Source organism: Malaclemys terrapin, chromosome 2 (genome assembly GCF_027887155.1).
Source record: "Malaclemys terrapin pileata isolate rMalTer1 chromosome 2, rMalTer1.hap1, whole genome shotgun sequence".
Classification (NCBI taxonomy): Eukaryota; Metazoa; Chordata; order Testudines; family Emydidae; genus Malaclemys; species Malaclemys terrapin.
The window spans coordinates 238,919,457-238,943,187 of NC_071506.1; the positions used below are offsets into that span (position 1 = coordinate 238,919,457).

Genomic DNA, 23,731 nt, shown 5'->3' on the forward strand with positions numbered 1-23,731 from the left:
ATCCTTGATTCCAGTGCTGGTTAGGACATGGTTTTAGGATAATCTTTAATCAGTATAAAAGAATTGTGTGAATGCAAACTCTCCCTAAAACCACAGTCTAAAATGGTTTCAAGCATTCCAGTCTCTAATCTCTGGGGTTTAGTTTAGAAGAAAGGTTTTGTCCCTCTCCTCTAGGATGTGTGTGTGTGTTTGTATGTATATATATTTATAATTTATAAGATATTTTAATGTCTTTTTAAGGCCGCCCTCCTTCATAACACAGGCCACAGACTTTCACCAAGTGATTCTTGCATCAGGAGCAATAATTTGTGGTGGAACTAGAGAATATATTTTAGAAAGACCTGCAGTCTTGATTTAAAGCCTTTAAGTGATGGAGGGTTCACTACATCCCCTTGAAATCTGTTCTAATGGTTAATTATTCTAAGTGTTAAAAATACGCATCTTATTTCCATTCTGGATGGTTCTAACTTCATATTCCAGCCATTGGATCTTGTTATGCTAGATCTTTGTGAGCTAGATTAAAGAGGCCTCTAGTATCGGAGATCTTCTCCCTCTGTAGGTACTTATAGATCGTGATCAAACTGCTTCCTAACCTTTTCTTTGAGCTAAGTAGATGGAGCTCCTTAAGTCTATCATTGTAAGGCAGGTTTTCTATACTCAGATCATTTCTGTAGCTTTTCTCTGATCGCGCTTCACTTTTTTCCAGTTTCCAAAAAAGTGTGGACACCAGAACTGGACTCAGGGAGGATAAAAAGAGCAAGTATGGAATGTGGGATGGAGGGATCATATTTGACCCCTCCCTTCACCTCCAAATCTTGCTGTTTCTCCTTCCACAGTCTAGTGAAAGCTCATCCCATCCTGTCTGGGAGAGACTAAAACACTGGTTGATGCCCTGATCATCTCCTTTCTGGGTAATTACATCTCTTCCTACCTAAAACTCACGTTACCCCTCCAGCCCTTCCAAAATAGGCCCACTAAAAGTATCTTCTTCGCCTATTACCGACCATATCACCATTACTCTGGAGTCCCTTCAATGGCGCCACTTCCCCAACGCATCAAGTTCAAACTTCTTATACTTACCATCAAGGCTCTGCATGCTTGGACATTACTTCTTATCATGTTTCCTGCTGCAGTCTGTCTCCCTCTTTCATCTCTATTCTTTTTCCATCCTGTCCTATTCATGGGATTCACTCCCAATCCACCACTCTCTCCTCTTTCAAATACCTCCTAAAGACTTGCTCCTTGAATATTAAATACAGTAAATAAATTAGTAGTTAATTATTTTAAAACCCTCCAAAGTCCAATGCATTCTCTCCTTTTTGATTTTTTAATGCATCCTGTCACTATGTATCTCTTAAGTCATAAGCTTCTCAAGGCAAGGACTGTCTTCATTTTGTGCTTTGGTCCAGGACTTGGCATATTGTCATTGCTGAAGTGACGTATTAAAAGTATATGTTAAAATAAACTGGTGGGACGACTGAGCATCAGCAGAAGCAAATCACAGCTACAAGGAGTTAGCAGAAGAGAATCTTCATAAACACAAACCAAGACAAGGGAACGTAAGCAAAATGAGTAACAAACACATCTTTTCCCAACCCGGGAATCTACTCAGTCCTCTGAGCCTGATTGGGGAGAACCTCAGTTTCCCCACATATCCTACTCCTGTTTCTCCAACAGTCCTTTCTATAACCCTTATCCTGAACGCCTTTGCTAGTGGAGAGAAATAGGAATTTGGTGTTTAACCCCTGGTGTGCCAGGGGCCAGCTAGTGCTTCTATAATCTGTTGTACAGTTAACTAAAACAATTTAATATAATACACAAATATACAAAAAATAGATAATTGGATAAAATTTTCAAAAACGCCTGAGGTACTTTGGATCCAGTGGCTCACTGTCATAAAATTTTTTATCCATAGACTCTCATCTAGTACGTTACCCACTTTCATGAACATTCTGTATCTTTGCTTGTTACTCAGAGCCTATGTTCAGTGTCTCTTCAAGTTTTTAAAAATAGATGTTGGAAAGCTTTATTCACTAAATGTGTCTTAAAAAAAGTGGCCGGCTTTTATAAAGCTACTCTGTGTATAGGGCAATAACAAACATTGTCCCACTGATAGGCCTTTTCAGATGTCTCTTCACATTAAGAGATGGACGCTTTGCCTATCAACTTAGTGTTTGTTTTTTTCCCCCAAGGTAGAAAAGATAGAATAGATACAATTTGCAAGTAACAAAAGATTTCCTATAAGGCAATTTCTGTGAATGTCAGTCAATACGACATTGAATTGTACCAGAGTGGAAGCAGCACAAGTAGTGTCTGTGGTCAGTCTATGCTAGGCAAACTACCTGTTGGCTGACAGTGGTTTTAGGCAGCAGACTCCCCCTAGTCTACCCTCAACTCATTTAAAAAAAACTGTTTAACTACTACTGTAACCTACTGGTGAATGTGTGTTACAAGTCCCCCTCTGTGGTCATCAACAGAGGATGAGAGTTGTTACAGCTGCCACGTTGGAAGTCTTGTCTCTTTTTAGTTCGGGCTGTAGCAGCTCATGTTTTAGGTCTGGAGGTGTCTGGTTCAATCTCCAGTGTCAGACAACATATTAGCTATCACACTAGCAAACCTGGAATGCAACAGTTTTCAGCGTGCTTGCAGAAAGTGTGATCAAGACCCTTTTCACAAGGGACAACTGTGATCTGCAACAGATCACTTTACTGGTGTGGGTGAGGCCTATGTGTTTGTCTCTTGAGCCTTGTCTGGATTAGGGAATAAATAACTGTAAATATTCCCACTGTTGCTAAGGCCTTGGCTACACTTACCAGCTAGTTCGACGGCTGGAAATCGAAGTTCTGGGTTCGACTTATCGCGTCTAGTCTGGACGCGATAAGTCGAACCCGGAAGTGCTTGCCGTCGACTGCGGTACTCCAGCTCGGCGAGAGGAGTACCGCGGAGTCGACGGGGGAGCCTGCCTGCCGCGTGTGGACCAAGGTAAGTTCGAACTAAGGTACTTCGACTTCAGCTACGTTATTCACGTAGCTGAAGTTGCGTACCTTAGTTCGAATTAGGGGGGGTAGTGTAGACCAAGCCTAACATTGGTTCAACTCCCCTGGCATCAGCCCCATTGAACACTGTAGATGGCTCATGAACTCCAGCTGCCTCCTTCAGTATCAATACAATACCGAAAATGGCTGCTGGAGTTGGAGAGCCATTTGTGCTAGGTTTCTCAAAGTTGTTAACGGCATTGGAATTGAACCTGAATGAGCCACCGCTATGTAGCTATCAAAACTGCCAGTTCTTATCTCCTCCCCTGTTTTACCCAACAATTTCTACAGGTATATTTTTACCACAAATTGACAACGTGGGGGCAGTGTAAAACTTAATTTGATGACAAAATTAATGATGCATGCAACGTTGTACTGATTAAAAAAACTATTGACTATAAAATAAATAATATAATTTGCTTATAGTGCTGCAGAATTCAACACAGGAGTGCTGCAGAAATCAAGGGACCTTTCTACAGAATTGATATCTAGCTTGCTGTCGAGCGGACAGGGCCTTGACCATAGGCTCTCAAGTAAATAACCATAAAAGATGACACTTAGATTATGCATGTTTTCAGCCACTCCACCCAACAATTTTGCACATAGCCCTGGTGACTTTTGGAAGAAGAGCTATCAAATGTTGTTAACTCCCCACAAAGCTAGTTTACAGTAAGCAAACTTACAGGGCTTGCTAATAGATCCAGTTGTGCAACTTTCAGTGTAATGGGAGACATCTGGTTAAAGCCTATTCTAACTAGGGTCTAGCACCCTTCAGATCTTATATTTGTGCCCATGCCAGCTTCCTCATCATGACTTTTGCAGAGGTATCTACAGTTGTTTTACTTTTGAATGAGGGTCTGATCAAAGCCCATTCTCTATGGCGAAACTCTCACTCTCACTATTGAGCTTTTGGATTAGGCCCTAAGTGTTCAGCCTGTGAACTCTTCCTGATTCTACGCCTTGAAGTCAGAGGTCAGTTTTGTTTTCCTTCCCAGGACTGGCAGCATTTGCTGCACTAAGTCACTGAATCCAATTCAGTTTGTCTTTAAATAAAAGCAAGTTTATTGGAGAAAATAGAGGGTCACAAAATATGAGACACAAAAGGCCATAGAAATTTTAATCAGAAAGGATGTTTTAAGCAAGTTTTGGGGCATGGTAAGAGAGGGAGTCAAAATTGGGTTTACGAACACCAGTGTTACGGACTTACCAGTCTACCGGACACCTGTGAAACCGGAAGTCCTCAATCAGGCAGCAGCATAGACAAAAAAAGTGTGTGTCGGGGCAAATCCTGTGCTGCACTGGGGCTTCAGCCACGGGCGGGTTGGGGCTGCAGCTGCAGGGTGTGGGGCGGAGGGGAAGGATGTGTCTGGGCGGAGGTGGGGATTGGGCCTTCTGACTCTCAGGAGCACCGGGGCTGGGGGGAGTGCTGGGGCTGGGGGCTTTAGCTCCACGTCTCTGTTCCTGGTTTCAGCCCCGCAGATGGCTCAAGGGCTTTGGCTCCACTCCTGGTTTCAGTGGGGGGCGGGGGGGCAGCACCGGAGATCGGAGCATCAGTGGTGCAGCTCCATTCCCGACCTCAGCGGGGGGCAGGGTCGCACGCCAATGATCGGGGCTTTAGCTACTAGGAGCGTGCCAGTTTTAGTGCTGGTGCTCCCCCCATAGCGAAGTCCCGAGCTCTGGCACCCCCCGCCTGCCCCCTCGCTGAAACTGGGAATGGAGCCGTGGGGCTGAAGCAACAAGCCGGAGCACTCCCCCCAGGTCTAAAACCCTGAGTCCTAGTGCTCCCCAGGGGCAGATACCCTGAGCCCCCCAGCCGGGAGCCCTGGCAGCCCTTAGGGTCAGAATCCCCGACCACCCCCCGTCCTGAGCTCTGACCCCCAGCTCTGCGGCTGCAGCCTGAACTCCTCCACTGAAGTCCCTAACGTCTTGTTCAGAGTTACGGACCATTTCAGAATTACGGATAGCCTCCGTTCCTGAGGTGTCTGTATCTCTGAGGTTCTACTGTATAATTAAAAGTAAAGTAATTAAATAGTTAAAATTGTAGGTATTGATTCTGCAAGAGCCTCCATGCGGGTAGACCTCTGTGCTAGTGCAAAGACAAATGCAAGCCCCAACTGTGGAGTCTCTGCTTAGGCTCCATAATAAAAATAGGGTCTGCAGTTAGAGTAGGTAGCACTTGTTGTTTTTATCCTATTAGTTATTTTGCCTAAGGATGCAAAATAATCACTAGAGTTGCTCCACATATTGAAAAAATACACATACAGTTTTCACCAAAAAAATCAGTTTTTGATAAGTTTTCACTTTTTTCACCATCTAGCATCATGAAGAAATTTCTCTTTGTACAGTTTCCCACATCAGCTTCTAGCATAGGTCACTATGCTGTTGTATAGGGTGTGTCCCCCTGCCCATTCCTCTTCAGTACACTAATAGAACCCACGGGCAGGATCAAGATATCAGACAAGCTGGAGAACTGGTCTGTTCAGTTAAATATTGCCTATATTTCTATTTAGGTTTATGCTGAAGAGCAATAACTTATGACAAGAATTTACTTGATATCCCCCACTTGTGTTTTCCTTTAACCCATAATGGCTGGATCTGTCCAAAATAGGGCTGTCAATTAATTGCAGTTAACACATGCGATTAACTCAAAATAAATTAACGTGTTATTTTTTAACGAGTGATAATCACACGCCAGGGTACGGTGCTCAAGTGGGCACTGTTGTGTGCCTCTGGGGCAGTGTGCCCCTCATCCTGCTGTCCTACTCCACTGCTGCCCCCGCCTCCTGTGCCCCGCCCCCATGCAGCCCCCTCGGCCAAGTTGCTTTGGATTGCAGTGCAGAGTGGGGGCAGGTGTGTGTGTGTGTGTGTGTGTGTGGGGGGGGGGGTGTTAATGTTGGGGTGTCCCCATCCCCCGTCTATGTACCTGGTTGCCACTGAGCTGGGATCAGGGACAGGGGGAGCCTGTCTGCTGCTGGCTCGGGGCAGGGCTGGCCTTAGGGGTGGGCGGGCTGGGCCATCGACCAGGATGTTGTGCTCCGGGGAGGGTGCCTCCTGAGCAGGGGTGTCCCTCCTCCCTCTGCAGCCACCGCTGCTCCTATGCCCACCCTCCTTGCCTTGGAGCAACCCCTGACCAAGTGGCTCGGGACTGGGAGCCTCCTGTTTGCTGTGCAGAGCAGGGGGAGGGAGGCTGATGGGGTGTCCCAATCCCTCCACCCGTATATCTGGTCTCTGCTGAGCTGGGGTGGGGGACAGGGAGGCTGTCTGTGCCGCTGCCTCTGGGTCAGAGTAGGAACTGCTCGCGGCTGCTGATGTCTCAGCAAGCGTTCAGGCTGGTGAGTGCTATGCTTAAAGAGATGGCATGCTGACACACTCCCTACAACTCACACTCGCACTCTGTCTATTCTATTATTGTTTAACAGTGCGATTAAAACTGCGATTAATCACAACTATTTTTTTATTCCCGTGATTAATTTTTTTTTAATAGTTTGACAGCCCTAATCCAAAAACAGTCTGAAAACCCAAGTTAACGGAGTGCTTTGAGTAGCTTTTACAGGTTATAGATGAAGGTTATGTGCTGATTTGACCGTCAGATTATGCTTATTATGATGGTGCTTATTTTGGCTAAAAATTTGTGGAGGGGGCAGCAAAAAATCTGGAATGCACACATTGAGGGGCTACATTCATTCACATCCAAAGAAAGAGTGTGAGAGAGAGATGGAAAGCAGCAAATGCCACCAGCTAACTACAAAAGGAGAATGGGGATTGTCCCAAATTCCTATTTCCATACTGAGTGTTCATAAATTTTTAAAAAGCTTTGCTAGTAATTTATTTTGCTGCTATAGATGACAGTTCATGGGAATTCGAGCTTTCTTTTTTGTAAGCTAGCTGCCTTTTCTGCAGTAAAATCTTAAGCACAAGATTTGGTGTGGTGTGGTGTCACAAAGTCTATGCTACAAGACCATATATTTTCAAATAATGGGAGTAGGAGGTAGAAATTCCAGCAAGATTATAGTAGAAGATTAGCACAGAAGATCTGAGTTCTAATCCTGAGCCTTCCATTACTTGTTGTGTTTTCTTGAGTAAGTCTTCTAATTCATCAGTGTAAAGTGGGGATAATATATGTCTTATAAAGCACTTTGAGATCCTGAGATGATAGGTGCGGTAAGCGCAAAGCTATGTGATGAGCATGGTATAAATGCTTAGGTACAGCAGATTAGTACTTTGGAGGGAGTTGGTACTTTGGCAGATATGCAACCTGCAGGTTTAAGAATTGAAGAATGCATAGGAGAAACATTTACAGCAAAAGTGTTGAATAACTTAGTGTAAATGTTAAGTGAGTAAACATGACCAACTAAATCAGTCGCTGATTTACCTAAGACAAACATTTATTTTCATCATTAATTCTGTTTGAATTTTTCCTTTTAAATGACATTTTACATCTTTTGTATAAAATATGCATATTAATGTAAATGTATTTACTTGTAGGTGGCTCTAACCAAGAGAGCTGATCCAGCTGAGTTGAAAACAATATTTTTGAAGGTATGTATAGAGTAAATATTTTTACCCTTTCAGACTAAAATTTTCGTATCTTTTGCTCCTTTATTGTAGCATTCAACTCTTGATAGCTTTAACCATTAATCATTCACCGTATTATTACCATGTTAGACTTAAATACAACTATCAAAATTGAACAATGCTCACCAAGAAGTCAAATACATTCTTGAGTGATTATTGTATTGGCTCAGGAAAATATTAATATCTTGGAAAGAAAGTGTTCAGAAAAAGGGAAGGATATTTCAGTACTGTTCCTACACATGGTAAAAATGTTGAAGACATGTTGCTGTTAGACCAATGGGTAACCTGTCTTCTACCCTCCGTGCTGTTGCACTTGTGCATCCGCTTCCCTAGAGGTGCGGGCAGGATCAGCATATGTAGTGATTGCAGTACTTATCAGTTTCATGTTATTTCTGCTTCCCCTGCTGGGCTGCCAGGGAAATATTTGCAGGAGCGGTGGAGGCCATAAGGCAGGCGTCGGCAACGTTTGGCACGCGGCTCGCCAGGGTAAGCACCCTAGCGGGCCGGGCCAGTTTATTTACCTGCTGACGCGGCAGGTTCGGCTGATCGCGGCGCCGCGGTTCGCCGTCCCGGGCCAATGGGGGCGGTGGGAAGCGGCGCGGGCGAGGGATGTGCTGGCCGTGGCTTCCCACCGCCCCCATTGGCCCGGGATGGCGAACCGCGGCCAGTGGGGGCCGCGATCAGCCGAACCTGCCGCGTCAGCAGGTAAATAAACTGGCCCGGCCCGCTAGGGTGCTTACCCTGGCAGCCGCGTGCCAAACGTTGCCGACCCCTGCCATAAGGCATTATCTTCTTTCCCCCCCCAAAAAAAATTTCAGAAATGGCACTTGGAATCTTAGAACAATCCCCCCCCTTTTTTTTTTCACCCTTAAGCAGTGAGATTTAACTAAAAATGGACGTTTCCTGGTTTATAATCCCAAAATGAACATCATTTTGTTCTGGTATATCTCCATACCCACCACCTCAGGCTTAGGACTTTATTTGCAGAAGTCTTATTCAGGATCAAATTTGCAAGGAGGCTTCATTGTGCTTCTGCTTGCACGTGCCTACACTTCTGAAGCATCATCGCTTTAATGTATATAGGTAATGGAGCTTAAAAGTGTGCAAATGTAGTAGAACCTCAAAGATACCAACACCAGAGTTACAGACTGACTGGTCAACCGGACACCATGTGAAACTGGAAATAACCACCAGGCAGTATCAGAGACGGGGAAAAAAGCAAATACTGTGCTGTGCCTGTATTACATTTTGAAGGTAGGTGCATCTGGGCTGCCAGTCCCCACCCCTACCCCCACATGTGGGGTATCCACTTACAGCTAGGAAGTGAAGATGTTCAGACTCACAAGCAAAGCTGTGAGCCCCCTCTGGCTGGCGGAGCAGGAGCAGCACAGGGGTCTGTGCTGCTTTCCTGTAAGCCATGGGAGCTGTTTTCACCTTCCCCCGCAGGGGTCGGGGGGCACTGTTTTTACCCACCCACCCCGGCCCAGAGCGGGGGACAAGCTTCCCTGGGCCTGTGAAAGAAGCTGCCTCTGGAACCTGACCCGGAGTTTAACTGTTAGAGATAGAGGCCTGTCTTTTAAAATTTGGCTCTGTCTAAGCCTAATTTAAAGGTAGAGAGCAAAATAGTTCTGTTATGAGAAGTTCTAGCAGCTGATCCAAAGTGACTACTGGAACATAACAAGATTGTTGTAAAAGAAGAAATATATTCAAAGCTTGGAAAACTGATCACTAAATTGTGGTGCAACAGAATTTATGCAACACCTCTGATTGCTTCCTAGTAAAAAGGGGCTCTGAAAAAGGAGGTTGTGAAATACATTGCTACCTTTTTCCTTTAGTCCCTGATCCAGGAAAGCACTTAAGCATGAGACTAGTCTCATTGATTTCACTCTAACTTCTCATATGCTTAAAGTTAAGTCAGTGCTGAAGTGTTTTGCTGGATTGTGGTCTTAGGCTGTGATCACCACGATAAATTTTTTACAAAAAATGCCCTAAGGGCTTAATAGTACAGTGGATGTAGCAGTGTATAGATAGTGCTTCCCTATGGAGAAAAGTAGGACTGTGTAACGAGCAGGGAGGATATGGATGTGTAGGAAAGTTTCCCTTCAGATCAGTTTAGATCAGTGGTTCCCAAACTTTAACAACTCACGAACCCCTTTCACTAAAATGTCAAGTCTCGTGAACCCCCTCCTAAAAACGAATATTTCCATGGATTTTCTCCCTTACCTCAGCATAAATTAAAAAAGCATTGATCTTGGAAATATAAAATTTGTTTTTATGACATGCTTATTACACACTATTTATTAATTTTTTTTGTGATTAGAGTATTTTTATTACATTATGAAAATAGCAACACTTTTCCAAGATCTCACTTTTGTAGCTTGTATCACTTTTGATTAAGCCTGTTATAAGACAAGGCTCCTATCAGAGGTGCCAGTAGAAAAAAGGGGTGCGGGGTCAAAGCCAGAAAAGTGGGGAGCCCCTGGGGGCCACTGGAAAAAAAGGGCAGGGATCCACGGGGCACCACACTGACTTGGGGGCACCATGTGACCCTCGTCGCCCCCCCATACTGGCTCCTCTGGCTCCTTTGTTTTATCAAGGAGTATCTGATGTGAAAAAGCATGAAGGTATTTAAGAAGCCAACTGAAAGAGTTTCTCCTACACAAGCATTCAGGTCTTGAGCAGTCCAGGCAAACAATGCTCGTTACAACAAAGCTTAAACTTGTTCTTCATAATAATTTTAAAACAACAGTAGCAGCCTATTTAATTTTAAAAACAGCAAAAAATATCCACCTCCCTTTCTATTTCGTAAAAGGAGTCTTGAAGTTTAAATCTCCTCAGTGTGATAGATATGCTTGCTTTGATCTGCTTAGCTCTTGGAAGTCCCCAAGGTTCTGGGCTGCTGGCCCATGCTGCCCGGGGTCCCTACGGATAGTTCTGTCCGCCATTCGGGAATTTTTTCCTGAGAACCCCCTGTAACATTTCGTGAACCCCCAGGGGTTCACGAACCCCAGTTTGGGAACCACTGGTTTAGGTGGTCAGAGTGGTGGAGATGGGACGGTGGGTTGATCTCTTGAATCTTACCTTCTTTTGCAAAGGTGTTGAAAGACAAAGATCTAATACCGTACTAAATTGTACCCAACCCCATGACCTGCATAAGCTCGTTGTAGACTCTTGTGAATTATAACTGCGGGGAAAATGGTGGGATATAGTTGCCCATCTGTGTACTTATGCACCTGAAGCTAGACATTCAGTTATGAAAATTGAGCCATAAAAGACTGTCTCAGAACTGGTATCTATCAGGACAACTGGCCTTAGGGGAGGTGTTCTTGTGCTCCTTTGAGGAGCAAGAACAAATAGAGGAGCCAGGCCAGAAGGATTCCAATGATTTTTATTGCAAGAGTTATTCCTGGGGGCATTCTGTGCCAAAAAATTAAATATTCTGCAAATTTTATTTGTCAAAATAACACTACATAATCACACCAGTTTCAATTATTTTGGTACTTTATTTCAAAATACCTGTCAGCAAGTATGTCTGTAACAATGTAGACACACACAAACATTTCCCCAGGAGTAGAGAGTTAAAGAACTCTTTATAACAACCCAGTTCCTGTTTCTCTGCCCCTCTGCTCCCAGAGCCCAGCCAGGGAGCCAGACACCCACAATCCCACCTCCACCCCCCCTTCTCCCCCGCCCAGATACCCACACTCCCTCTCTACCCCCCAGAGCCCAAAGATTCAGAGGGAGAAACAGCCTGATGCTTGGTCCCAGCTTGCATGGAGTTTCCTGTGCACCACTCTCTCCTTCCCTCAGGGCATGCTGGGAACTGCAACTGCCAGGAACCCTTTAGCTCCCTCCCTCTCCCCTCAGCAGTGTCTTCTATGTGAAAATTGGGCTCTGCCGAGTCCAAGGGCCCCTAGTGGCAGCTAGCAGCACTGCAGCCCATTTCTGTGGGGAAAAGGAAATTCTGCACACACAATGTTAATTTCTGCAAAGTTCTGCATTGCGCAGTGGTGCAGAATTCCACCAGGAGTAAAGTGGGGAGAAGAAATGTGGTCCACAGAGAGAAGACTCTCCCTTCTGGAAAATATTAGGCTCTGGTTTTCTCAGAACAATGTGAAATTCTGCTATCGCATGTACACAAGCATTATTCCTAACTCTGCCTCTGAAGATTAACTTTATCATGTTGGTTGCCTTCAGCTGTTCGAAGCCAAGAATCTGAGGGGCCACAGAGAAGCATGCTAACCACAATAGCAAACTATCTCACCTCCTCCCACCTTTCTACTCCTCACCTGCACCTTCCTCCATTAGACTGGAAAGTAAAGTAGATAGTTCAATGGTCTCATGAGTGAAAAATGATCTGAATATTTTGCTCACAATAATGCAGAAAGTGCTACACCAGTCACTGAGATGGGAGAGAGTGGGTGCATCACATTGTTATACTGTATTAAGGACAAGTTCTTCTTCGAGTGCTTGCTCATATCCATTCCATTAGGTGTGTGCGCGCCGCGTGCACGATCGTCGGAAGATTTTCTACCCTAGCAACACCGGCGGGTCGGCTGTGGAGCCCCCTAGAGTGGCGCCTTCATGGCGCTGAATATATACCCCAGCCGACCCGGCGCCCCCTCAGTTCCTTCTTACCGCCCCTGACGGTCGTTGGAACTGTGGAGCGCTGCTTAGCTGTTCTCCACTCTCCCTAGCTTTGTTGGTTATTAGCAGTTATAGTTATAGTGTTTATAGTTAAATAGTTAAATAGTTTTAAAAAAGTTGTTATAGTTGTTCTAAGTAGCTCAGGGGATTAAGGGGGTCGTCTCCCCCTTTCTTCCCCGGCCGCGGGGCCGGGCTCATGCCCAACGCTCCCGGCTTCAAGCAGTGCGCCTCCTGCGCGAAGCCTATGCCCACGAGCGACCCGCACGACTCCTGTCTGAAGTGCCTGGGAGAGTCCCACCAAACAGATAAGTGCAAGATCTGTAAGGCCTTCAGACCAAGGACCAAGAAGGAGCGGGACTTTCGGCTCAGGCAACTCCTGATGGAGGCGGCACTTAGCCCGGACACTCCCTCTACGGGCCAGACCCCGGCGCCTAGCACCTCGGTGCGCAGTGCACCGGCAGCACCGGCTTTGACGACCACGCGAGTGGCGTCAGACAAGCCTCCCCGGCACCGGACCTCGTCGGCACCGCAAGCAGTGCCTCGGCGCCGATCATTATCCCCGGGGCATAAAAAAGCCCATAAAACGGGGACGTCCGTGCCGAAGACGCCAGCTCCCCCAGTGCCGGGGGTAGAGCCGCGTCCGCCGGTGGAGCAAAGGAAACAGGTGCCTCCAGCACCGTCGACTCCGGCACCGAAGCCGTTGAGTCCGGTGCAGATAGCGTCTCCACCGAGGCCGGCGGTGATACAGTGCCTACCGTCGACTCCAGAGACCTTCGCGGCGGCGAGAGACTTAATAGCTCTCACGGAGCCGGCACCGCCTCAACCACCGGCACCGACTGCACCGCTGACTCGCCCGGTCCAGTCGAGGGGGAAACCTGCCTTGATGCGCCCTCCACAAGGACTGGAACCTCGGCACCGCTCCAGGTCCCGAAGCAGGTCCCCACGCCGCTCGCAGTCCCGGCACCGAATATCATCTCGGCACCGGTCGTACTCGCGGCCAAGATCTTCTTCGCGGCACCGCTCTACGTCTCGGCACCGATATGATCGTCGGCACCGATCAACGTCGAGACGTAGCTCTCGGCACCGCTACGGTCGACGCTCGACGTCGAGAGGCCGCTCCCGGCACCGGGCATACTCCAGGTCCTCGTCGAGGTCCAGATCCGACTCCCGGCACCGACGAGGTCATCGGCACCGGTCGCGGTCCCGGCACCGATCGCCGGCACCGCGTGGAGATAGAACATCCCCGGACCGGCACCGTGCGGCACCGCATCCCACGGGATTCGTCTCGACGCACTCGGCACCGCCATGGCCATCGAGATCGGTGTCCCGCTCCTCTGAGGAAGTATCGAGATCGGCATACCCCCCTCAGGGTCAAGCCGAGGAGCAGGACATAGGCCATTGGCAGGAGGTAGCAGAGGACCCTGCTCATGGCCCATCTCACTGGTCGTTCTGGACCCCGTGGGCGTACCATCAGGCGCAAGGGGCTCCAATTGCGTCGACCTCTCGCTCCGGTCACTCCGTCAGAGGGGCCCCGGAGTCCACCATCTCTCGGCCTCCGCCAGGGGGCATGGAGGCCTCTGGGTCCGCACCACCTGACACCCTGGACCCAGGCACAGGTGATGCTCCAGCCCAGGAACAGGGAGACCAGGACCAGCCCTTGGATCCTGTTCCACCGGAGGCATCTTCCTCTTCTTCTCCCGATGAGGCAGTGGCGGGCACATCGTGCACAGGCCCGCCTCCAATAGATCTTCGGGCTCACCAGGATCTTCTGCGCAGGATGGCCCGTAATATGGACCTGCAGGCGGAGGAGATAGTGGAGGTTCACGACCCGATCGTGAATATCCTTGGAGCGGATGCCCCATCAAGGGTAGCGTTACCCCTGATCCGCACGATTCAAATGAATGCGGATACGATATGGCAGACTCCTGCCTCTATCCCACCCACAGCGAGAGGGGTGGAAAGGAAATACTTTGTCCCGTCTAAGGACTATGGGTACTTGTATACCCACCCCCAACCGTGTTCACTGGTGGTGGAATCAGTGAACGCACGAGAGCGCCACGGCCAGCAGGCTGCAGCGCCTAAATCAAAAGAGGCTAAGCGGCTCGATTTGTTTGGCCGTAAGGTTTACTCAGCCGGAGGGCTACAACTTAGAGCAGCGAACCAACAGGCGCTGCTGAGCCGCTACAGTTTCAACTCCTGGAACTCTATGGGGAAGTTTAAGGAGCTGATTCCCCAAGAGTCCAGGGAAGAGTTTGGAGCCATGGTAGAGGAGGGCAAGAAGGTGGCTCGGACCTCCTTGCAGGCCTCCTTGGACATAGCAGACTCAGCTGCGAGGACCCTGGCTTCGGGTATCGCTATGCGTAGGATCTCCTGGCTTCAGGTCTCGGGTTTGCCTCCGGAGCTGCAGCAAACCCTACAGGATCTCCCCTTTGAGGGACACGGATTGTTCTCAGACAAAACGGACTCTCGCCTGCAGAGCCTAAAGGACTCGAGAACAATCATGCGCTCCCTGGGGATGCATGTTGTGGGCCCTCAGCGCAGGCCGTTTAGGCCGCAGCCTCAGCGCTTCTACCCCCCCCCACCTCGTCAGAGACAGGACTCGGCCAGGAGGCGAGGGCGAGGTGGTAGAAGAAGGTGGACCGGCCCTCAACCCGGCCCAAACCAGGGGCCACCTAGACCACCTTCAGGCCCCAGGCAGAACTTTTGAAGGTGCGGTCGAGGACGGCGCCCCAGTCATCCCCCAGGATCCAACCCCCTCCTTTCGGGATCGCCTCTCCCACTTCCACCGTGCTTGGTCCCTTATAACTTCGGACCGTTGGGTCCTCCGCACGGTGGAGAGGGGATACGCTATCCAATTTTCTTCTATCCCCCCCTCCCACCCCCCTTCCCCGTCCCTCTTCAGGGACCCTTCTCACGAGCAACTTCTTATTCAGGAGGTTTCTACGCTCCTGGCCATGGGGGCCATAGAGGAGGTTCCAGTAGAGTTAAGGGGCAGGGGATTTTATTCCCGTTACTTCCTGATCCCCAAGTCCAAAGGAGGTCTGCGGCCCATCTTGGACTTGCGCGGACTCAACAAATTCGTAGTAAAGTTGAAGTTCCGCATGGTCTCTTTGGGGGCCATTATCCCTTCCCTCGATCCTGGAGACTGGTTCGCCGCCCTCGACATGAAAGACGCATACTTTCACATCTCAATTTACCCACCTCACAGACGCTTCCTGCGATTCGTGGTAAACATGGTGCACTACCAATTTGCAGTCCTTCCCTTCGGCCTATCCTCGGCCCCAAGAGTGTTCACGAAATGTATGGCTGTCGTGGCAGCGTACCTTCGTCGGCAAGGGATACAGGTGTTCCCGTACCTAGACGACTGGCTGGTACGCGGTCGCACCAAGGAGCAAGTTCAAGCTCACGTCCACATAATAGTGCACACATTCAACGAGTTGGGCATCCTACTCAACAAGGACAAATCCACTCTAGAACCTACCCAGAGAATAGAATTCATAGGCGCAGTTCTAGACTCCAGACGTGCACAAGCCATCCTGCCAGACAACCGATTTGGCACCATCATGAGCCTCATTCAAGGGCTCCAGGCGTTCCCAACTACCACGGTGAGGTCGTGCCTTACCCTGCTGGGCCACATGGCTTCCTGCACGTACGTAACCAGGTATGCCAGACTTCGGCTTCGCCCACTTCAAACCTGGGTGTCATCAATATACCGTCCACATCGGGACAGCCTGAACATGGTGGTCACGGTCCCGATCTCGGTCCTGACCTCCCTCACCTGGTGGCTAGATCACAATGTGGTCTGCGAGGGGATGCCATTTCACGCCCCACAACCCTCTCTGCACCTGGTCACAGACGCTTCATCTCTGGGTTGGGGCACCCATCTCAACGAACACCATACCCAGGGCCTGTGGACTGCATCCCAGCTAGCCCTGCACATCAATGTTCGGGAACTGATGGCGGTGCGCCTGGCGTGCCAGGCATTTCTCAACCTCCTACGTGGCCGATGTGTGTTAGTTCTCATCGACAACACCACGGCCATGTTTTACATCAACAAGCAAGGAGGAGCACGTTCGTCAATCCTATGCCAAGAGGCCATTCGCCTGTGGGACTTCTGCATCGCCCACTCAATCCACCTCACGGCATCGTTCCTCCCTGGAGTCCAGAACACTCTAGCGGACCGACTCAGCAGGTCCTTCCAGACGCACGAGTGGTCTATCCGTCCGGACATCATACATTCCATCTTCCAGAGGTGGGGGTTTCCCCAGATAGACCTGTTTGCATCCCGAGACAACAGGAAGTGCCACGTGTTCTGCTCCCTACAAGGTCGAGCTCCGGGCTCCCTCTCGGATGCGTTTCTCCTTCCCTGGAAAGACCACCTGTTTTACGCCTTCCCTCCGTTTCCTCTGGTCCACAAGGTACTGCTCAAATTGCGCAGAGACCAGGCACAGGTAATTCTGGTCGCTCCAGCGTGGCCGAGACAACATTGGTACACCACACTGTTGGAACTCTCGGTTCAGACACCGATCCCGCTTCCGTTGTATCCGGATCTCATCACGCAGGACCACGGCCGGCTGCGTCACCCCGACCTGCAATCACTCCACCTCACGGCGTGGCTGCTCCATGGTTCACCCAGGCAGAGCAGCAATGCTCGCACTCTGTCCAACAGATTCTGCTGAGCAGTAGGAAGCCCTCAACACGCACCACGTACCTGGCCAAGTGGAAGCGGTTCTCCTGTTGGTGTGAACAACGAGCCACGTCCCCGTTGCAGGCACCCATTCCTCTCATTTTGGAGTATCTCCTCTCCCTAAAACATCAGGGGTTGGCGATATCTTCAATTAGGGTTCACCTGGCCGCTATATCGGCCTTTCACCCAGGGGAACTCGCGTCCTCGGTATTCTCTAACCCGATGGTCGTTAGATTCCTCAAGGGCTTAGACCGGATGTACCCACAACAACGTCAGCCCGTCCCGACGTGGGACCTCAACCTGGTTCTCTCCAAGCTCACAGGTCCTCCATTCGAGCCACTGGCCACCTGTTCACTTCTGTACCTATCCTGGAAGACAGCCTTCCTCGTAGCCATCACCTCAGCAAGGCGCGTTTCTGAACTCAGGGCGCTGACATCCGAGCCCCCTTATACAGTTTTCCATAAGGATAAAGTGCAGCTTCGTCCACATCCTGCCTTTCTCCCTAAGGTGGTTTCTCCTTTTCACATCAACCAGGACATCTTTCTCCCGGTCTTTCATCCCAAACCACATGCCACTCGCCAGGATCAACGCTTGCATTCCCTGGACGTACGAAGGGCCCTGGCCTTCTATATTGACCGCACAAAGCACTTTAGAAAGACGACGCAGCTCTTCGTTGCAGTGGCCGACCGAATGAAAGGCTCACCGGTCTCCTCACAGCGCCTATCCTCCTGGATTACGTCTTGCATCCGGACTTGCTATGACCTGGCAGGTGTCTCAGCACCGCACCTCACCGCTCACTCCACGAGGGCCCAAGCCTCCTCGACTGCTTTCCTGGCACATGTTCCGATACAGGACATTTGTAGAGCGGCGGTTTGGTCATCAGTCCACACGTTTACAGCTCACTATGCACTAGTGCAGCAGTCCAGGGACGATGCTGCCTTCGGATCAGCGGTTTTGCACACGGCAATGTCTCACTCCGACCCCACCACCTAAGTTGGGCTTGGGAGTCACCTAATGGAATGGATATGAGCAAGCACTCGAAGAAGAAAAGACGGTTACTCACCGTTGTAACTGTTGTTCTTCGAGATGTGTTGCTCATATCCATTCCAAACCCGCCCCCCGTCCCCACTGTCGGAGTAGCCGGCAAGAAGGAACTGAGGGGGCGCCGGGTCGGCTGGGGTATATATTCAGCGCCATGAAGGCGCCACTCTAGGGGGCTCCACAGCCGACCCGCCGGTGTTGCTAGGGTAGAAAATCTTCCGACGATCGTGCACGCGGCGCGCACACACCTAATGGAATGGATATGAGCAACACATCTCGAAGAACAACAGTTACAATGGTGAGTAACCGTCTTTTATGGCCACAAATGTTAATTAAGCTACCTCGTGTGAATGTAATTTGTGGGACCAATCCAGTTGTCTCTCAAGGTTGATGGATCTGTATTTATGAATATAATTTAACAGCAATTTTCCCATATTACACTTGTTAAAAAAAATCTTTGCCAAAATAACCTACTATAATATTACATACAATGTAGAAATAAATATAGCTATCAGATTAAATGCTTCACATAACCCAACCTAAATCCTTAGTTGCATATAATCCATTTTGCCATTTTTAATTTAAAGAAGAAAAAAAAAAAAAGGTTCCAGTAAAATGTTTGTAAATCTTTCCTAAAAATGTGGCTGAACTGGTTAATACTTTACAATCTGAAATGTATGGAAGTAAGTAACCGAAAAGCTATTAAGTACTATTGTATTAGATCAAATTCTCTGTGGGTATAATTGCCAAAGTGGAGAAAAGAGATGATTGTGAAGGACCATATTTTTTTCGTGCCTCTGTTCCAAAACCAATAGAATTGATGTTTTTTCTTTTGTTATGATAATTTCCAATAGTAACTCTACTTTTTGTAGCTGTTCTACCATAACCCCTAAGAGATTAGACTTTAGTCAAAATGAGCAAGTTGACATTTTTCAAGGTCATTTTCTATATGTAGTGCAGAATATGTGATTGGATTTCAAATACGCGAGTAAATCACAGTGACGAGAAACGGGGGGACACTGAAACCCTGTGCTTTTTTCTGTTATTGAGTGTCCTAGCAGGGGGTCAGCCTGGAAGAAAAAATAAAATATAGAAGCATAGACTGGCTGATTTATTTGGTTTGTTTCTCAATAACAGTTGTGTTAAAAGTTTTTGAGTCTGGGATTCTTAAAGATTGTTTTCTCGCAAGCGATTACATTGAAATCAATGGATCTGCTAGTTCTTTTACAATTGGAAATTCCTTCCAGCATCTCAGCTAGTGAGCTTGCTTTAAAAATAAATATCTATTGAAATATAAATCCCACAATGCTAACCAGCATATGTGTGCCGATGTAAGTAAATTAGTCTGTTTTTCGTATGATTTTTGCCAATGCAAAACACTTACCTTGAGGACAGTACTGTACTTGGAAAAAAATCTACGTACTGCTAACTCTCAGAAGGATGCCAAAGTGGAGGTAGCTAGAGTAGACCTAACAGTACTTAGCAGGCACCAGTGTAGCTCTGTGAACTAAGAACTGGTGGTTTCCTTCCCCTGAAAGAGGCACAGCAATGTAAAACAAAATACATGTCTTTGAAGTACACCACAAAATAGCAATAGACACCTAATTTATTTTATTACTTCAGTGTGGGGAATGCACTATGGGGAGTTGTAGCAATGTTTTGTCATCCTATGTAAAAACAAACAAACAAAAAACAATTAACAATTTTCTTTCCTGTTCAGCACGTTTGTTGTCCTGATATAGATCTGTTTTTCTTGAAGCAAACATATGGTGTCACAAATACTGCCTAGATTTTTCCTTTACCAATGTGTTAAACTTATTTCCTCCTAAAACTTTTTATATCTGATTTGAGGAATAAGGCCATATTTACCTTTTTATACACGTTGCACAAAATTACCTAGATTGGGTGCATTAACATATTTTGGAAAGGGTAGGGAACACAGTGGTGAAAAGGAGAGGAAATCTTGTACCTGAAATATTATTTTTAATGTCAAAGTACTTGGGCCCCATATTTTGGGGTCTCTGAGGCTCGTCTGTTTGGCGATAACTAGTGCTGTTGCATGTGTGGTATGCCGCATATTAACAGAAACACAAAGAAGGGGATAAAGTCCTTGGTGTGTCTTCCTCTGCTTCTGGGTCTCCTGTTTTTAAATGCATGAGGTCTCCCCTTCTGTATTCTTGATTTCTTTATATTTTTTTCTTTTGGAGACTCTCTGGGCTTGGTTCAGCATTGCACAGGGAAAGGAAATATACTGTTGTCAAACTTACAGGAAGATAATAAATACAGTAATGCCAGGTGACTTTTTTGGAGGGGTGGGAGGAGGTAGGCCAGTACAATTAGGGCATGTTTATTATTGCTTTTCTTGTTCTTTTCCTTTCATCGCAGGCACTTTGGTTTTTGTGTGTGTCTGGGGAGGATGGCGGTGTGTGTGTGTATGTGTGTCCGTTATTCTGGAACAAAATAATTTATTTCAGAATAGTGTCCTCACAGGGGTGTTATGCTGGAATAGCTAAATTATACTGGAATAGCTGTGCTGGTCAATTTCTCTCTGTAGGCAAAGCCTAAGATATAATGCCACATAAATAGCTGTGGAAAAATCAGGCCCTTACTGATTTCTATCTTATTTATATTTCCGATCTTTCTGCATAAATCCTATGTAAGTATTCCTGCTGTTGATTCAGTTTTCTCCAGAATAGTCGTTATTTCATTAAGACTTACAACTTTTACATGAATAAACCATGAATGAGATTTTAAAAACAAAATAAATAAGAGAATAAACTGTTCCTTATGCTAGTAAAATGACTCGCTGAAAAAGGAAGAATATTCACAGTACAGTATCTTACTTTTTGACTTTGTTTCCTGCTAAACTCAGACTACTTATGGATATGCTTTTATGACAAGGATCAGGCTAAAGACGTCTTGTCATGTTCTGTTACACACAGGGGAGGATTTATCTGTGGAAGATGGCTGCAAGGAAGCACCATAGGGTGCAGGCTTTGCCTGAGTATGACTGATTTTACTGCCTTTCTTTCCATTTGTCTGCAAATGCTCGTTGGGGACAGAGTTGTTTTAGTACACTCAGTAGTCCAAAATTTATATGCCAAAATGGTGAGATATTAGTAACTAATGCATATTTCTGTGCCTGGGAAGGTAGAAATGAAATAATGATCTAAGATTTATGCATACCCTTGGAGACTGTACAGGGTCACTTTGTTGTTTTTTTTCTCGTACATACTGATAATTTGCAACTTTTTAAACCTTGTTTTGTACCTATAGTACACTCTTAATGTACTTTGTAGCTTTTGCAAATTAAGGAATAAAATAAAAAATAAACAAGAGCCATTTGCATCTCCTTGGGCCTAGAATACCATATACTATCTCCCTGCTAGGCAAAACACTTAAGCCTGGGTTCAGGATATCATCCTTATTTAGGAAGATCATTAAAGCACATACTTAAGTCCAATGGAAGTCAATCTAAACATATGCTTCACAAGTGTCTTCCTGAATCAAGACCTTATTGCAGAATTATATTCTATTTCTAAGCTAAATGTATAAGAATTGCTGATATTGTTAGTATTGCTGGGTTTTTTATATCTTTTCAGTTGAAACCTTCTTACTGTGCTTTTGACTAATGTATTCCTATGTCTGTTACTCTCTTCTATCTTCCCTACCACCTTCAGTTGTTTGTTACACTCACTTGTTGCATCTTGTTTTAATGTAGATTGTAAACTCTTCCGGGGCAGGAATTGTCTGTTAGTATGTATATGTGTAACACACACAAAAAAACGAGGAGTCCTTGTGGCACCTTAGAGACTAACACATTTATTTGGGCATAAGCTTTCGTGGGCTAGAACCCACTTCATCAGATGCCCAAATAAATGTGTTAGTCTCTAAGGTGCCACAAGGACTCCTTGTTTTTTTTGCTGATACAGACTAACACGGCTACCACTGAAACGTGCAACACAGTGGCCCTGATCCTGACTTGAGCCAATGGATGCTGCTGAAATGCCAAAAGTATCAATTGTTTAGAGAAGAATTCATCTGAGACAAATATTTTTTGTTTTGTTTTACAGTATGCAAGTGTTGAAAAAAATGGAGAATTTTTCATGTCTCCTAATGACTTTATCACACGGTACCTGGGAATAATAGGAGCTGGGGTGCCCAATCCAAACACTGTGCAGCTCCTGGGAGGTGTGGTGGATCAGACCAAGGATGGGTATGTCTTGTGTTTTTCATTCTAATTTAATGAGTTTAGAAAGTATATAAACTTTCCTTTTAAGAGAATCTTATCTCACCACTGCTCATTCATCTGTATTGTATAGCACTTCGAGAAACTGCTCATATACTTGACCTAATTCATAGAGACAAGCAAGCCTTCAATATCCACCACAGTGTAACAGTGTAGCAGAGAGCACTTTCAAAAATTTACCTAGAATGTATCAGCCCAAGCAATAAGCCTACAGCTGGAGTGAAAAACATTGTCTGAATCTCTGCAGTTAAAAGAATCAAACAGTTGTACTCTATTACGCACTGTACTTAATTGTCATATTGCTAATCACCTTTATATTTACTAAATTATTTTTTAAAATTTAATAAACCTCTCTTGCTTTTGTCACTCCTCTCTTTTTTCTTTTCTTTTCTTTTCTTTTCTTTTCTTTTCTTTTCTTTTCTTTTCTTTTCCCTTTCCCCGTTTTTCCTTTTTTTAAATAAAGGGGAGGGGGAGAGGAGGAGGGGGAATGCGGGAGAGTGAGAAGGTCTGACCAAAGCAAGAGACACCTTTGCTGTTGCCCTACATAATTCTGAATAATACTAGTGAAAACTTACAAAGCTCTGATCTGTTTTTGCTGTTGCTGAGCAGATCTCTTGAGCAGCAATCAAGGGTTTGGAGCAGTCTGTTGGCAGACTTGGGAAGACAGCATTTATGCAGCTTACACATGAGTCACTTTTAGAAGGTTGAATTTGCCAACAATCAAGGTTAGCCCTCCCCCCTTTTCGTTTTGTAATGCAATCATAACTTCTGCTGTTGATACTTGCCGTGGCAAGCTGCTGCCTTACCCCAGGTGAATAGATTTTTCAAACTCTGCCTTACGGTGTCGTTAGAAGAACTTAAAGTCCTCAAGTCCATAGTTGTGGGTTTAAAAAAATAAAGAACAATGTATGTAGCAGGGAGTAAAATATAAAAATGAAGCATGAATAGAAAATGCATACTCTTTACAGCATGAGCACATACAACCAAGTGCTTTCATGTTCATCTTTGTGCCCTTTCTCCCGCCCGACTTACCCTCGCAAACCTCCTGTGGTTAGGCACTATGGACCTTGCAGACAAGTTAACGTGATGATTGCTATCTCTGAGAAAAGAATTCTTTAAAAGCTTACATAACTATTATGTGGTGAGGATGGCTTTAAATGGATTATAACTGGAAATGATAAACCCTTTCCAGGCTTCCACCACTCTTCTCTTCGTTTGGTGTTTTAAGGCTGCTTTTTCTACATTATTGGAGCTTCAAAGCCATTTTGTAACAGGAAGATTGTGAGTATAATACATAACTTTATCCTACCTTAGTGGAGGCTGGTGTCACAGATAGCAAAATTACAGCTATAGCCTCTGTTAAATCATCAGCAAATTGGGATTTCATGATCCAATGTTATATTGCCCTTTCACTACTGGAGTTTTGCATTGATTTTAGTGTAGGTATTTGTGCTTGTGTTTCAATGGCTACTAACCTAGTGTGGATGGGGCTTCTCT

The 23,731-nt window shown here is 46.4% G+C and overlaps 1 protein-coding gene across 2 annotated transcripts in view; it reads left to right on the plus strand.

The window, feature by feature from the left end:
- SLC25A13 (solute carrier family 25 member 13) overlaps positions 1 to 23,731 on the plus strand; it is a 136,479-nt gene that overhangs the window by 26,787 nt on the left and 85,961 nt on the right. The window contains exons 2-3 of one of the 2 annotated variants that reach the window (XM_054020387.1): positions 7,521 to 7,574; positions 22,059 to 22,201. In XM_054020387.1, the coding sequence (XP_053876362.1) occupies positions 7,521 to 7,574; positions 22,059 to 22,201 (197 nt within the window). Of the gene's footprint in view, positions 1 to 7,520; positions 7,575 to 22,058; positions 22,202 to 23,731 lie in introns of those variants that run through there. The other variant, XM_054020388.1, reaches the window with a different exon arrangement.